General features: G+C 35.1%; 1 protein-coding gene across 4 annotated transcripts in view; it reads left to right on the plus strand.

The window, feature by feature from the left end:
* Positions 1 to 14,046, plus strand: part of tpp2 (tripeptidyl peptidase 2) — a 106,825-nt gene that overhangs the window by 36,996 nt on the left and 55,783 nt on the right. For all 4 annotated transcript variants that reach the window (XM_039744670.1, XM_039744672.1, XM_039744671.1 and 1 more), the window contains exons 10-12: positions 6,146 to 6,245; positions 7,748 to 7,896; positions 11,872 to 11,987. In XM_039744670.1, coding sequence (XP_039600604.1) covers positions 6,146 to 6,245; positions 7,748 to 7,896; positions 11,872 to 11,987 — 365 coding nt within the window. The remainder of the gene's footprint in view (positions 1 to 6,145; positions 6,246 to 7,747; positions 7,897 to 11,871; positions 11,988 to 14,046) is intronic.

Consider the following 14,046-nt stretch of genomic DNA (forward strand, 5'->3'; position numbering starts at 1 on the left):
AAATTTTGTATAAATTCCTTATCATCAACATTAGGTGCATAAACATTTATCAAAATCATTTTACAGTTAGATAAGTCTCCCATGACCATCACATATCTCCCTTCAGGATCCAATACTACATCTGATGCTACAAATGGTACTGTTCTATGTATGAGAATTCCCACCCCTCTAGTTTTCTTTGTAAAACTAGAATGGAACATTTGGCCAGTCCAGTCTTTTTGCAGCCGGAACTGATCCTTACTTAGTAAGTGGGTTTCCTGTAAAAATACTATTTTAGCATTTAGACCTGTTAGGTGAGAAAGTACTTTCTTTCTCTTTAATTCGTGATTCAGGCCTTTAACATTCCAGCTTACGAAGTTAACTGTCCCATCATGGAGACACTGATTCTGAGTTTTTGGTGTCATATTAGTCTTAACTGGAAGTGAAATAGTTTAGGTCTTAATTTCCTATTCCCCCAATTTCTTTCAAATCATAAAATCTAAATACCTCCCAAAGTGGATTTCTTCTATTAATTAGAAAAAAATCGTTGCCTTTTCTTATCTTGTAAATCGGTGAGTAGTAGTTGGTAGTGGTAGTTGGTTCAAATCCCAGACAACTAAATTGGATATTCCTCCAAACGATTTGTTGACACTCATTATTTGTCGCAAACAACAATCTACATGACTGAAAAGTATACTTCCAACCATGGAAACTTCATTGATTATGAGTAACTTGACGTTCAATAATTTTTCCCTTATTGTGTTGGCCACTTCTGTTAATAATTCAGGCATTTGACCTCGAAATTGAGAGACCGGTAATGCTGTATGCAATGTAATACCTTCAATAAGAAATGCAGCCTTTCCTGATGACACGCATAAAAGTACATCCCCAGTCGAACCTGGCTGAGATTCGAAATAATTTCTGATAGATTGATGTATACATCTGATGACCGTACTTTTTCCAACACCTGCTGATCCACTCAAGAAGATATAAAAAGGAGTATTTTCTTAATTTAAACAAATTCAGAATATGGAAGATGAAATCTTTCTACCCCTCATTTAGTCAGGAAGCCAATAAGCAGATATCCTCGTGGGGCATTTTTTTTGAACAGTTGTACCGATTCTTATTCATAGCTGCTTCCTGTCCTCCTTGCTGCAGTATATCCACGTTCTGTTCCAGTGAAACTTTTTTCTTTTATATATTCTTGTGCGTCTTCCTCTTCAATATCGATAACGTCTTGTTGGGCACTTTCCAACACCTCGTCCAAAATTTTCTCCAATTGCAGAAAATATTTTCCTATTTTCTTTGAACCGTGCCAGACTCTCATTGTACAACTCCTCACAATTGACATTTTGTGTCTTGGAATTCATTGTTCCATGGCAGAAAGAGAAGTACTTGTTCTCTGAAGTTATTTACTCTATCCTGTTGTAATTTGTAGCACCTGTACCTAATCACTGACTATTTCTTCTTGTGTCTGTACTCCTTGGATTCCTCCAAGTCAAAATTGTCTTCATCTAACTTTGCTTACCTCCTAATTGGTACATATTCAGATGCAAATTGTGCCATGCATATGTCATCTAAACTTTCTGGATGAACACTATACTTCTTAAATAAAACTTCCATGTAGACTTCCATGGAGTCTTCGCTAAGACATCCCAATTCTGCATTTGTCTTAGCATTCTGGCTCTTTCCTTCCTAGGTCTTGTATTTATGTAGATTGTTTTAAAGCTACATTTCGACAATGGCATTAACAACACATGGTATGCTGCCTCTTGCGTGGACATCAGGTTGCTATTAAGGAAAACGTTTCCAAAAGATCTAAATTTCTCTTTGATACCTTTATTGCCTTTCTTGGCATCTGACGCTGCATCATGTAGTATTTTTGACAATCCACTGTCAACTTTACTTATATATTTAATAATACTAGGGGGCTTTGCCCCCTGCTCGCTTCGCTCGCCAACCCCCAAGCTAGTTCGCATATCTGCCGCTCTCGTATGTGAATTTCACTTTCACCAAATAACAAACCTTTTAATTCTTGGGGATACGCTGCTTCATTGGGAAGAAATGCTACTTTTCCCTGATGGCAACATGAATTAGACAATCTACAATTATCAGACTGAAAGTTTAATTCTGAAAAATATATTCAAACTCTTTTCGCTATTCCATTATATCACTGCTTAATAATTTCCATTTGTTTGCGCTAATGCAATCTTTACTATCATTTTTTTGAGACTTACAAATTTTAGTACTTTCATTATCTCTAACCTGATCTGCATGTGTATCACACCATCATTTTTGAATTCTTTACGATGTTCTACCCCCGGGCGTGGTTAAATCTCTTGGCACAAAGTTTTGTCTCGCGGGACGTGAAAGTATCTCTCTGAAAAAGTCACGTCTTGTCCCAGGCTAAAAAGATAAAAAAAAAGATTTTTTTATTATAAAAGAGAGATTCGAAGCAATCCGTACTCTTCTAGTACATACTGTAGGTCCATATTTGACTCAAAGAAATGCAAAATATCTTTGTTGTTGCCATTGACATTAACTTCCATACTCCTTTTATCTTAAAAATATTTGAGGCCTTTTTAGAAAAGTCCTAATTGCAGATATATAATCATCTTCCCAATATTTGAAACTTTTAGAATTTCTTCAAATGGTACGTCCGCAGTCCTCCGTGTTCTTCGAATAATATACCATCTGCTTCCGTATTGCTGACAAACATTCTTTGTTTCGTCTTCGGCAAGTGGATCCAACAATCATCTTCCTCAGCATAGCTGGAATAAGAAAATTGAATCTGCACTTGTTTTTATTCCTTTTCCCTTTATAGCGCATATGAGACTGTCTGTGCATCTGAAGTTGGATGTATAGATCATCTTTTTGTACTCACAAGTAATAAATTCATCAATATTATCAATACATGCTTTAATCGGATTGGGATTAAATGAATCATTAACTGGTGCATTTTTAAGCCATAAAAACATGTGTTCATGGGGGGATCCTCTCTGTTGAAATTCAATACGTTTGTAAGAATCTTTGACGATGTATTTTCCAAATACAGACCCTTCTACTTTCAATAGCAACATTAGCTTCGACATTTTGTTGTTGTAATACCTTGCACAGGTAATGGGATCATTTTAATGAGATGAGTTTTTTCATGGTCGGTGAGAATGTTTTCGTGTTCCACACTTACAGGCAATCCTTGTAGCATCAAAAGTGTCTTGAGGAGTTCCAGCCACTTTGTTTCTCCAGCAGAAATTGTTAAGAATGTTGGTTTCTCCACTTGCCTAATTGTTGCCATCAACTTCTTTTTTCGGGTTTTCCAGTGCAATGGAGATGATCTACTGTAATCTGTTTTAAGATCTTGTAACCTTCGTCGTATTCCAGTGAATTATGGAGATAATTTTTATCAAGCACATCTTTCGCTTTCATTCCCGTCCTCTTCTTTGTTTTCCTCAAACACATGTTTATACTTGCCAAGGATGTCATTTCCAATTTATTCTTTGTCATAAGCAATAACCTTGAATGGACACAGGCATACCTATCTCTGTGGCGAGTATCAAACTTAACCCTATCAGTATATGAAAACTTTGCAGGTGTATTAAATGTATGACCGCAATATATTTTTGGGGAAACACAACTCATCAATGTCTGTTACAGCATGTCATAGAACCGGTAACTATCAATCAACATCACTTCTTCATCCACTTAATTGCACAAATTGTCTTCATCAATGTCTTCATCAAAATCCACATTTTCTGAAATAAAAATTATTGATAAATGCATTATCCTATAATTGGCTTGATTGCTCACTGTCCTTTCGGATAAAATCAACTGCAGTACTGATGTCATGGTTGGCATGTCGTTGGAGGTAGGTTCTGTCAATGGAAATATTGTGCGCAAGATCTAGTGGCATCTCCACTAAATGATCCAAAGCGTCACAAACTGCTGCTGCAAAAAATAATCCTTCACAACAACAAATTTTATCTGGCATGGAACACTGATCCTTAAGAAATTGCAATTTTAGTTTATTACCAATTTGAATCACTTGCTCTTAATAAATTGTAATAATTTTCTGTAGCCCGAAAGAAATCAACATTTCTTCTTTCTTGTTTTGATTATCTCTCTTGTAACTGTTCACTTTCACAATAAACATTTAACTTCATTGCTTCAGCGTTCTTCTCCCTTTCGACATTATAAGTATCCTGGATCCTCAAAATTTTCTTACCGTCCGCATCGTTTTCCCTTTCTGTCTTGCGATAGGATTCCTGGCTCCTCAAAATTTTCATAGCCTCAGTATTTTGGTGTCTTTCTGTGCTATGATAAGTATCTTGACTCCTTAAACGTCTGATAGCCTCAGCATTCGTAGACCTTTAAAATTCACGATAACTCTCTTGACTTTGCACTCTCCTCATCTTCTGTACTTTTTTAATTGTTTCTGCTTCTCTAAATTCCTCTTGAGATCTTGCTGACCTTATTATTATTTTTATTTCTTTTACTATATACAAAGAATCAGAACATAAACTTGACATTAACTGCTGGATCTTCTTTCTTTGTTGTAAATGACTTTAATCTTTAAGATAATTATGTGATCAATCAATAGCTCTTGCATGTTTACCTTAACAAAGATTAAACTACGTTTATTGTAATTTTTTTGGCTGAATGTTGTGCATAGGAGGAGGTCTTGGGGGGAGGGGAGGTCTACAGTGTGAGTTTTGGGGAAAAAAAAACCCTGGCCCTGTGTGTGTGTGCTTTGAGACAATTGAGTCTCAATAACGTGAACTGAATCAAGGAAAAGACACCAATGAACAACAACGATACACTGGCCACAGGGAGATTCTCTCGAGCATGTTGGTGGGCTTACTGACATGAACGCACAGCTCGCCTCCAATTCAAGTCGAGTGCAGTAACTGAGTGGAGCGAATGAAAACTCTCATGTTCACAAAATGCAGCCCCTAAACCCCGAGTACTTACCCTGTCTCTGTCGCGTAGTGATGCAGTTCTAAACTTGTTCGACCCCAGCTTGAGATGGGTCTAGCTGTAGACGACACTCTTGTCCAACTTTGTACCACCTCTTTCTTATTGCGGCAGACCGGAAATATCAAGCCATCACTTTTTTTTTTTTTATTGATGTCACAAAATGCGCCACCATACAACTTGCTAGAAGTACTTGAATAGAAGATTAATAAAAGGTAAAGTACCACTTCTAGTTAACGGAAATAGCCCAAAAATTGATTGAAATCTACGTTTTGTACCTAATACTTGTATGCAAAATATGGTTGACCTAAGTGAAAGCGTACTCAAGTTATCATGTTTACATACAGTACACAGAAATAATTCCAAAAATGGTATTTTCAGACTTGGGAGGTCTAAAATGTCGAGATTCATCAATATCTCGAAATGGAATTTTTGGAGGATTCCAATACTTCGTATACGAGAATGTTAGGGAGGTCTAAAACATAGAGATTCATCAAAATGTCAACATCTAATCTTTGGACGATTACAATGCTTTCCCTATACTTCATTTATGAGAAAGTAATCAATGGTTTGCTCCAAATGTGATGTAAAATTTGAAACCCCAAGTTTTAAAACCGTAAGGAGACATATATGGATTGTCAGAATTTTTAAAATCTCTTATAACACAGGGAAGCTGTCAATATCCTGCACAAAACACTGAAAATATTGAAACAGGGATATTTCATTGCTAGTACCAAAATGGATGTCAATGCATCCATTTAATTATTATTGAAACCATCACTCCATATATGCTATAAGTCATTTCTGAAAGATTTCAGTATTTCCAGTGACATAGTAAAATAGTAATAGTAATAAATTATCTTGACCCTTTACTGAGAGGTATGTGGATGAATGCCATTTTCATATTTTGGAAATCACTTAAACTTTTATATTTTGCATGCAGATCTGTTCTTAACCTGCATTTAATATGAAACAGGCACTTAACAGAAAAAAGACTGCAAGTTCCTTGGCTGCTATAATATATTTATGTTATAAAACACTTTGGTAATCATACTTACTATTGAGTACATCATTATGCTTATTTTATTTGTAAATCATCTTATTTTACTTTTTCCCCTCGTACATTTGTTTGCAGTTTGGTTTGTCATTATGCATAAATCTGAACTGCTTATATAGCAAGTCATTTGTTTTGTAGGTGTTGGTGCCTATGTTACTCCTGACATGATGGTTGCAGAATATTCACTTCGAGAGAAACTTCCTGCTAACCAGTACACTTGGTCATCAAGAGGACCGAGGTAGGTTAAATTAGTAAGACAGATACCTTTAATACTGTATGATGATGGGGAAATTTATTGTTTCCATTATTTTCTCAAAACATATATAAATGAAAAATTATAGGCTAACCTTTAATAAAATGATTCAGGTATCTTCAAGTAACTGCAAAGTCATAGGTTTGATGTCACTTTCACAATATCTTTTAGGAAGACAGTTAATTCTCCTTCCAAACTGTGCTGTTTACCTTATGCAAAAAGTCAGAGTAATATCACAGTGTTAACTTGGATACCCAATTTCACTCTTTTGGATTATGGATTGAAAAATAATAATTTTGAAAGATCCTCGAGCATATATAATGACACATTTCACAAAACACTTTTATTTCATACTTATTTACATATATAGAAAATTCAGGAGTTTTAATTCAGCGTTTCTCAACCTTTAAGTATTTGCGACCTGAGTTTTCATAAGTTTTAATCGCGTCCCCCCCCAACATTTATTTGGAAATGTAAATGCATATTTTATTATACCTTCTTAACTTTTATTGACATTTATCTAACTCTATATTTATTGTTCTAGTATCAGAATGTAGTTTAAGTTAATTTGTTTTGGTTTCAACAGATGGTTTTTCATATTTTTGATTCTTGTTTTCTTTTTTTCACATCTTCGCGCCCCCCTTTTTGTTACATTGCGCCCCCTATGGGGCCCGCCCTACAGGTTGAGAACCACTGTTTTAATTATTCAAGCTTGACAAATATAAAAGCAGAAAATGAGAAAATATGTAGTATTTCAGCATGTGTCTGTCTTGGCCACCTAATTACACTGACATCATCCTAAAGCAGGACTCTTATTGACTTAACGTGATGTCTTTTATGGCAATAATTACTGAGAGATTTTGATCAAATAAACAAAGGATTTCTCTTTTAAAGAGTGTCAGTTGCTATAAAACTAAACAAAACAGAATATAATGTGATCAGTAATTAACTTTAGAAAAACATTTTTGTTTATAGAACATTCTTTCAAAGCTAATAGGAAAGAAACAAAATGCATACCAGAAGAAACTAATATATGTAAAGAAGTTTTTAGTGTTAATTTTTTATATCGTGGCAGAAGAAGATATTTAGGCATATTTTTGCCACATGTAAAAAGATCACGTATTGAATGACTTAGAGCACATCATTTTAGAAATACGGTAAATAAATTTAAGAAAATATGTTGTATCAGAAAAGCTTTTAATTTCTTTGGTTGGGCCATATGTTCAGTTCGCATCTGTTGTGTCAGTACACAGCAGTTGTAATTCGTGACTGGGAAATTGCTTAAATACAGTATCTCAGATACTTATTGGTAATGTGAAGAGGGTCTTGTGTTTTGATTTCAGAATAAATGTATTTGTACATAAGTGATTTGTTTTTACCATATAGAGGATTAGAGTGTACTGATAATTAATGTGGCATTTTCTGTATTTATGCAATGTTATATCTTAGTAAATCTTGTAAATGAAATCTTTTGACTGTCATTGCAGTATTGATGGAGCTTTAGGAGTAAGTATCAGTGCTCCAGGTGGTGCTATTGCTTCAGTTCCAAACTGGACGCTCCGTGGCACTCAACTCATGAATGGAACATCAATGTCCTCACCAAATGCCTGTGGTGGCATTGCTTTGATTCTCTCAGGTAAAATGAAAAGTGTACATTTGGATTCATTTAAAGAGTTACATTGCATCATTGGTGTACTACAATACACAATCAAATACTCTGATATAGTAACTGTGCCAAAAATTAATTTCCAGAAATGTTATCAATAAATAAAAATAGTAAAAGAAACAATCTTCAAAGAAATATGTAAAACTCTTACTAAAATGCATTGGCCCGTCTGTGTGCGTTGCATTTCTTAAAAAACGATCAATTTGTTTGCTGATAGCCTAGTTTTCTAGCTGAGCGCTTACATATAGTAAAGAAGTCAATTTTTGTTAATGTAAAGTATAAGCCACTATAAGCCATGCTTACAAAATAATTTATTTGGAACTTTGTTTCATAAGGCAACGCACCCCAAAAACAGATTAGGACAAAAGTAAATAAGGGAAATTAAAAAAAAAAAACAAAAAAAAAAACCAAATCAATAAAAAAAAAAGATAAGCAAACATCAACCTCACTGAAACCCTATACTTTGGACATTGCCTTAAATTGGTACTTCAAAATGATTCAACACTTTCTAACCAAACAACAAAGCCATTTTATGATAGATACAGTAAGAATGCAAGATCACACACCGTCTATATCACAGCTTTCTGAAGATTTTGGCAAGGAGTTACACTTTCTCTACTCCTGTTTGCACTATCTTTTGAGCCTTAGCATAGCTGTTCGTGCTTGCATTGTGATCTCTCAAATTTGTTTCTGAGGCTTCTCGCATGCCATCTCTCTATATGGAATGAGACACCATCTGATATTCCTCATGTCTTAAATTTGTTTCACAGTGATGAATATCACTGTTTTGTTCCCACTTAATTCTAAATGCCCCATCAATGGTATTCTTTTATCCAGTAAATGTAAATATTTGAGAATAGACCTATATCTGTTGCTGAATAAAATTCTAAAACATAAAAAAGCCATCCCTGTACGTTCAATGAAAGCAAAAGTTATCCCCCTGCTGATCTTCTCCTTCCTGCTCAAATTGCTGCAGTCAAAATTAATGTAGAACCTGCCTGAATATTGACAGTTTTAGAATTCCACTCCCTCTTACATTATTTCCACACTTTTAAATCCCCTCTTTGAATTAATTTGAAATGGCAGGAAACATTACTTAAAATATAGAACACTAAGGCTAGGTTTATACATCATGCTCTGCGTGTTCTTGTGGACACTAATGGATGTTTAATGATTACATCGATCAATCCAGGGATTCGCCCATTCCAGCATGCATCAGGAGCCAGGCAGAAACAAACCCTGGACTGAGCATCAGCTCATCGCAAGGTGAATGAATACAAGCACACACATACTTTACATTAGCATCATTTTAGCATCACCAAATCCCCAAACCTGCATGTCTTTGGAAGGAAACTGGAACACACTGTTGAAACCCACCAGGAAAACGTGCAAACACCAGGAAGGGAACACAAGGGACATGACTCCCTGCGAGGAAGCAACACTACTGCTCCACCACCATGCCACCCCTGCATGAATAATTATTAACTGTATTCATTATTTAAATGAAGTTAACGACTTATCTGTAAAATGTATTATACAAACTTTAATGCATTTCATCATAAAAGTGATGTCAAGTATAAATATAAGGATTCTAAATGTGCTAGGAGCTGGAATATCATACATTTAATGTATTCTTTGTGGTAATTGCTGCTTGCCATTACTATCAGTGCAGGAGGTAGCCCCAGAAGCATGTAGCTATTAACAACTAGGTCGGTTTTAAGATGACGTTTGCAATGGTCTACTCTAATGACAAAATGAACTACAAGATTAAAGTGGAAATTTTAATATTAATGCCAAAATTTCCACTTTAATCTCAAAATAGGCATTTTTTTGTCTGTGGCTCAAATACATTAACAGAAGATGGTATGCGAGACCTTTAAAATGTATCGCGTCATTACAATGGGGAAAATGCGATGCTTGAATATAAAAGCACCACAAATGCATTTGTACGACAGCATTTTGCTTCACCACATCAAACCATTCATCAAACATTAAAGCACACACATTTACCTTGTAGGATCTGCAAAGTGGCATCCTGTCGCATGTTAATAGTAAACAGAGACTCTGACAGCACGTTCCAACTTAAACACACTGCACCCCCTGATTTTTATTTATTTATTTATTGCTGGTGCTGCAACTCGTGCACACAATGCGTTAATTTCTGAGGACATGCTCAGATTACGTATCAAATGGATGCTGGGAACACGTGGCAGCCATGATGCGTCTGCAAACGTGCTCTGAGTGTGAAGTATAAACTGGCCCTAACTTCTGCCAAAGACGTTGCTAGCCTCTCTTTACTATATTTGGAATTCAGTCATTGTATATAACTGGCCCTAACTTCCGCCAAAGACATTGCTAGCCTCTCTTTACTATATTTGGAATTCAGTCATTATATAGGTGTTGATTATTCCCTGTTAGCTTTATTAAAGTTCTTGAATTCTCTCCCTTCTGCTAACTGCTTGAGTTCTCTGTAGCTAGTCCTCACAAATTCACCAATATTCTGAATTATAAATCATTATACAGTAAATTTTGTAGACTTCATTTTGGCCCTGTTATAATTTGTACCATTCAGTCCTGGAGTAGACTTGGATTCATACCAAGTTTGCTCAAGTCAGCTCATATATGTAGTAATTTATTTGTCATAATTGGAGGACACCCATGCATTTAATCTTACTGGTGTCTTCAAGGCATTCTAACTTTTGCCATTTTTTTTTTCTTGCACACTTCCATCTTCTCTATACCTTTCATGTCTTATCTTTGACTCCGGTTAGATCATAGAATCAATTTTGTCTATCTGCAGTGTAATCTTCCTTCACATACTGTTTATTTCTAACTACTTTCTCTTCAGTTAATGGCCCTGTATTAGTTATCTACTCTTTCTTATGTAAATAATCTTCTAAACCTGTTCCTTTTATTTTTGTGAAGACTAAAGACCTTTCTTATTATAAAATAGGCATATTCTGGAACACAGATCATTCACAAAACATACCTTACTCTTAGAAGGCGACACAAAATGGGCCTGGTATCTGATCCATTGTGTCATTTCTGCTCACATGGTGTTCCTGGTACTTTTCTGAATAGGGATAAAAGTGGTCAGAAAATGGACGGACAGATTACAGTATTTAATGAAACAACAAGTTACCAATGGGAATTTATAACTGTCTTTTACCCCCTGTTTTTACCCCAGTTTTCTCTAGGCTTGGTCTCTCTCTGTGGCAGGTTTGTACTGTATATTATCCAGTTTATGTTGCTCCAGTTTCAAAAAAAAATTTAGGTTAATTGATGGTCAACAAAATCGATCCTGGTTTGATGTGTGCATGTGTTTGCCAAGGACTGGCACTAAGAATTTTTTTGCATTATCTATTATTCGCTGTAAGGTGTATATCGCTTTTCATGCAGTTAGTTAATTTGATAATGTTTGTATTATCCATTTCAAAACCAGACAGCTTTTTTTTTTTTTTTAATAATTCTCATAATTTTAGACTTAATATCAGAAAATAGAATTGATCCAAGTTCCTTATATATAGTCAATAAATGATAGCAGGAGATTTAAAGTTTGAGTGGATAGACATCCCATTTACTGAAAAGTAGCAAAATAAACACGGCTTTACAAATGAGCTCAAAACAGGTCTGAATTCAGCAGGTAGACAGAGGCTTTTATATGGCAGAGACAGGAAAGAGATGGTCCAGGGTGGATGGAAGAGGAAATGATGTCCGTGGTACATATTCTGAAGGAAGTTGTCATCAGAAATGGCGAAAGTGCCACATCAGAGGGTGGGTTTATGGTGACATCACTATTTGGTTGGTTCTTCAGCTGGTCTGCATAAGGACAAAAGGAGAGATTAAGTGACAGCGCCAACCCTTGGTCTGGCTGAGCAATCACATGATTTGAACTTACCAACCTTCTCCCAAGTGCATGTATGTGACATAATTTTTTTTTAACAGGTTTGAAATCTAATGGTGTCCGACCCACTGCATTTGCAGTGAGAAGAGCTTTGGAGAATACAGCAATGAAAGTAGATGATATTGAAGTATTTGCACAGGGGCATGGAATTATTCAGGTACTGTGAAATATACTTGTATGTGTCATATGTTTACTTATGATTTCCCAATACTCCCACCACAAAGACTAATTTAGTTAACATTTTACAATAGGTTTTTAGAATATGTAGCTTATTACCATTTAACCTATCCAGTTCAGCATATTGGAGTGTCCATCCTTCTTTTTTTTTTTTTTTTCTTTCTTTGTTACTTATTCTTAATATCATTGCCTAATCTTATTTTTCTTTTCTTGTAACTTTCTCTTTGACATCTTGTAAAGCATTTTTGAGCTTCAGTGTTTGTATGAAAATGTGCTATTTAACACTAGAATTACCAGAGCCTACGAAAAAACTCATAGATCCGTCTCCCCATAAATCGCTTCTCACCTCTCCGTCAGCTTCTTTTGTCCTTTAAATGCGTTGATAAGCAGCAAACAGTCTGCTATCACATCCCCCACCAGCACACAGTTTTCTCAGCTCAAGTCTGTTTACCTGCGTGTCAGTTGCATAGAGTTGTATAGAGTGAGAAGTCAAGCAAAATGACACCTTTTGTAAATACTATATCGTTATTTGGAACACTTGCATTTCATGTGTATTAGGTGTCTAAAATGATCTTTGTAAACACATCGTTAAAAAAGAAACATTTTTCATGTTTTAGTAATAATTGACAAAATGTAGACATGAAGTTTATAATGTGTGAAGCTTGAAGTCCAAATATCAAAGAAACGCTTTCACAACAGGTACAAATATAACAGAACAAGTGTGCTTTTATTCAAAAATATAACTGCAGAAAAACATTGACACACATTTACTACGGCTGCTTCGGTGGCGCAACGGTATCAACTGTTGACTGGTAATCAAAACTCAACAGGTTCAATCCCCAATGAGTCCGTTTTGAGAATTCAGCTGCTTTTATTCTCACTATTTTAAAATAAAAACCTATATTTGATTTCAGTCTGTAACAGCCGGGGTAAATGTATGATACTTGTAAAGGTTAGCTTTGTTTTTTTTTGTTTGTTTTTTGTTTTTTTTATTCCGTTTTATTCTCTCAGTCGCGTTCACAATCCTATCCTACCGCCCCCCATCTGACACTGCTGTTTTCACATAAAGACGCACTATAGCTCAGAAATTTTGTAGCCAATCTGTGCATTGCAGTTAAAGTATAGTAATGGAATCTGCAATGACAAGTTTGTTGATTTCAAAAATATTTTGACCATGGTAAATAGCACATTATATTGGTATAGTCAATCTGTGTGGTTATAGAACCTCTGCAGAGAATACCATAACAGTTTTGTTTAAGTAACCTCATAAAAGCATTATTAAACTCTGACTCAGCTGTTTGAACAGTTAAAGAGTTTCCCAAAGGTATTTAATTTACAATTGGCAGTTTGTTAGATTTAATTAAAGTAAACAAATAGCATAATCAAAACAAATTTTAATTGTAGAAGAAAGCCCACTTCAACTACCTTAAATTGTTTTATACTAGTTGGTTTCATAAATTAAATATTTTAAAAAACAATTTAAATACATATTTGTTATTGTTACTTATTATTTGCTCCTTTAAGTAATTATTATGAGATTTTGTTTTACAGACTATTTCCATAGTAAACCTCTGAGCGAAGGATGTAAAAAGAGAGAAAATATGTGGAAAATGATGCATTGTACTCAACTTTAAAATATATAAAGAATAACTAGTTTTATTTATTTTGTCTCGGTGCTAGCCTGATACTTTTGTGTGACACAGTAACAAACAAAATTTTTATTTTATATACATACACGGTGGCACAGTGTTGTTCCTTCATAGCTTCACAGTCTTGGATTCCATTCCTGGCATGGGTATTGCCTTTGTGGAGTCAGCATGTTCTCCCTGGCTACGTGTAGATTATTTCCAGGAAACTGTTTTTTTTTTTTTTTTTTTCCTTCATCTTAAGGATTTGTATGTTATTTCACTTAAAAGGGTCCATTGCGAGGGTGCTTGTATGCATAAATATGTTGGACTGGAGCTTCATTTGTGGCTGGGTCTTTCTTTAATCCAGTGCTTCCAGGACAGACTTCAGTTTCCCATGTCTCAGAACTAGAT

Source organism: Polypterus senegalus, chromosome 2 (genome assembly GCF_016835505.1).
Source record: "Polypterus senegalus isolate Bchr_013 chromosome 2, ASM1683550v1, whole genome shotgun sequence".
Lineage (NCBI taxonomy): Eukaryota > Metazoa > Chordata > Cladistia > Polypteriformes > Polypteridae > Polypterus > Polypterus senegalus.